Here is a 2,845-nt window from a genome sequence, read left to right on the forward strand (position 1 = left end):
AGTTGGAATGGAACATCAAATTATGGTTGATTTATGATTGCTGGAGAAAATTGTTAAATATTAGTCAAAACACTGTTATCACGTCCAATGCAAGACATTTGTCGAATATTCAGTTTATACGAAATTTTTTTTAATCACTTTGTGCAGTGGTTTTAATTGTAAATTAAATCTAATTATTATTATTTTTAAATCATTTGAAGATAAATTATACAATTACCTCATAAACTTTCATTTGACTCCTAATACGAACTACCAAAACTAATCTTAATCTCAACTTTTTTCTTAAAAAAAGACATGAAGAATAATTGCATGCATGATTCTACCAGAAAGATTTAAAATTTAATAAAAAATAAAAAGTAACATCTATTGCCAACAATTTATAACATCGTTATCTGACATCAATACCTCAAATTCAATATAAAATCTTCGGTCCGATAAATAAATTATAACCAATTATTCTCCCCAACTAAAATAAACTACCTGAAATATTTTTTTTTAATGAATCAGTGTTACAAGAGCCAACCAATTCCATCAACAACCTTACACAAGTAAAGTTGATAATCTTATGTTTTTCCCACATCACCTGTAAATCATTTTTCTGTGAAAATTACACATTTAAATAACCTTGCAAAGTTATGTTATTAGTAAGTACTGGTTCTGTATTAAGTATTAATTGAAGAGATTTTCAAAAACTTCAGTATAAGTTGAACTATATAGAGTTTGGTCCTTTCAATTAATCAAAATTCAACGTCCTTGCAAAAAATTTCTTTTTTGTGCTTTTACTTATAGCAAAAACTTTTTTGAGACGGTCTCACGGATCGTATTTTATGAGACAGATATCATATTTGGGTCATCCATGAAAAAGTATTATTTTTATGCTAAAAGTATTAATTTTTATTGTGAATATCGATATGGTTGACTCGTCTCACAGATAAAGATTCGTGAGACCGTCTCACAAGATACTTACTCTTTATTTATCTGTTTACTTATTTTTCCTTCGGAATGCAAATATCGCTAGCGTCTGAATAATGTCGAAATATCCGATGTGACCATGTTAGCATTTCAACAAAACAAATCTCGCATTAAGATAAAATTTTTACAAACTAAAGTACCAAAAATATAATTTATGTAAGCCAATTTACAATATTATTTTAGGAATTTATCGAATTAAGAGGATATATACCCAATTAAGATTGGATTGGACATTTTTTAAAAACTTTTATGTATAAATTATTGAGAAGTATTATTTTACTTTGTTCAGCTAGCTGATGCCTATGGGAGCGTGACAAAGAAAATGTAATATATTTTGCTTTAAAAGTGTATTTTGCTCTAATAAAACAAAAATAAGTCTGTTTTGCTACATACTTTTTAGTTTTCTCTAAAGTTTGAAATCTACTAGAAAGATATCAATGGCAACCATTCTCTGAAGTTAAGAAAAAAAAAAAGAAAATTCCACCATTAATTTTAGTTCCACTCATACATATATATATAAAAGCGACATAAAAAATTTGATATATAGCCTCAAATATTTCAGACATTTTTACAGATATTTTATTTGATTTTAAAGAAGTTTATTAATTATATATATATATAAAATAAGGAAAGTATAATTATAGAAAAAACAGTAATAATAATACCAAGAATGCATTGTCTCAAAGCTGTGCAACGTGATCAATTAAATATTCACTAAATTCTTTGTCCGACGCCCACCACTGCGGGAGAAGCCACCCCTCCTCCGTGTCAACCACCGGGAACTCATAACCGCCTCTTCCGTCGACCAAACTCGGTAGCTCAACAATCTCATCAAGTTGATCATCTGATTCCTGATTGATGCTTTCTTGCGACGAAGTGCAGAGCGAGGTCAGCTCCTCCATGCCCGCCGCTTTCGCTGCTGCTTTCTGAACATCCAGTGGCGAGGACGAATCCGGGCGAGGGAGTGAATCTTTGAGTTGAGGGAAATTCAGAATCGCTGAACTACCCTTTATGCTCAAAGCTGCAACATCGTGGGCTATAGCCGCCATCTCAGCCGTGGCATAAGTTCCGAGCCAAATGCGCGACTTCTTCCGGGGCTGCCGAATTTCAGTTACCCACTTTCCCCAGCTTCGCATCCTCACGCCTCTGTAGTTTGGGTGCTTGCGTCCACTGTTTCTTGATCTTTTCTCGCATTTGTTTTCAGTATCTTCGGAAGGGTTTGTGTTTCTTTGATGGGATGAAGAGCCGGAGATGGGATTTTGCATGTAGACGCGAGTTGGTCCGGCGGAGGAAGTTGTGGCTACGATGGTTTTTGCTGATGGGCGAGCTGGTTTGCCCATTTTGTGGTGGATATCGCAAATTCAATGCATTTTGCTAATACATTTTACATTAATAGTTGGGTAAAGGAAAAGTGTTAGTTGAAGCTTGATATGGCCCCCATCCGTGGTCACGTACAAAAATTATGTTTATATATGTATGAAAAAATAATTTTTTAATCCTATAAATTTTTATTTTGGATTTTAGTTCACTGAATTTTCAAATTTTAATTTTGATTTATTAATTTTGATTTTTTTTTATTTTAAGCATATTTCGCGTAAGTGTTGACGTGGAAACGGAAATACTGGTTTGTCATTGAAAAATGTTGACTTATTCTATTTCATGTCAGCACCTGAACTAAAATAGCCTAAAATTAATACTTGATTTACAAAAACCGGAAATTGGACAAGTTAGTAGACCAAAAAAATCATTTGTCTTTTATATATTTATCTTTTTGCGATATTGATCCTTTAAATTATCAAATTCCAGTTTGGGTGTCCGAGTTGGTGGAGCAGGTGAGCGTTTGACCAAATACAAGGAGTTTGATTATTTCTAC

At 32.6% G+C, this 2,845-nt stretch overlaps 1 protein-coding gene across 1 annotated transcript; it reads right to left on the reverse strand.

The window, feature by feature from the left end:
- Positions 1 to 1,628: 1,628 nt before the first annotated feature.
- On the reverse strand, positions 1,629 to 2,447 carry LOC142546433 (dehydration-responsive element-binding protein 3-like). The gene has a single exon (XM_075654142.1). The coding sequence runs from the start codon at positions 2,310 to 2,312 to the stop codon at positions 1,653 to 1,655; it is 660 nt and encodes a 219-aa protein (XP_075510257.1). The 5' UTR covers positions 2,313 to 2,447; the 3' UTR covers positions 1,629 to 1,652.
- Between the last annotated feature and the right edge of the window lie 398 nt (positions 2,448 to 2,845).

The sequence above is a fragment of the Primulina tabacum genome, chromosome 1 (assembly GCF_025594145.1).
Source record: "Primulina tabacum isolate GXHZ01 chromosome 1, ASM2559414v2, whole genome shotgun sequence".
In the NCBI taxonomy this organism is placed as follows: Eukaryota; Viridiplantae; Streptophyta; class Magnoliopsida; order Lamiales; family Gesneriaceae; genus Primulina; species Primulina tabacum.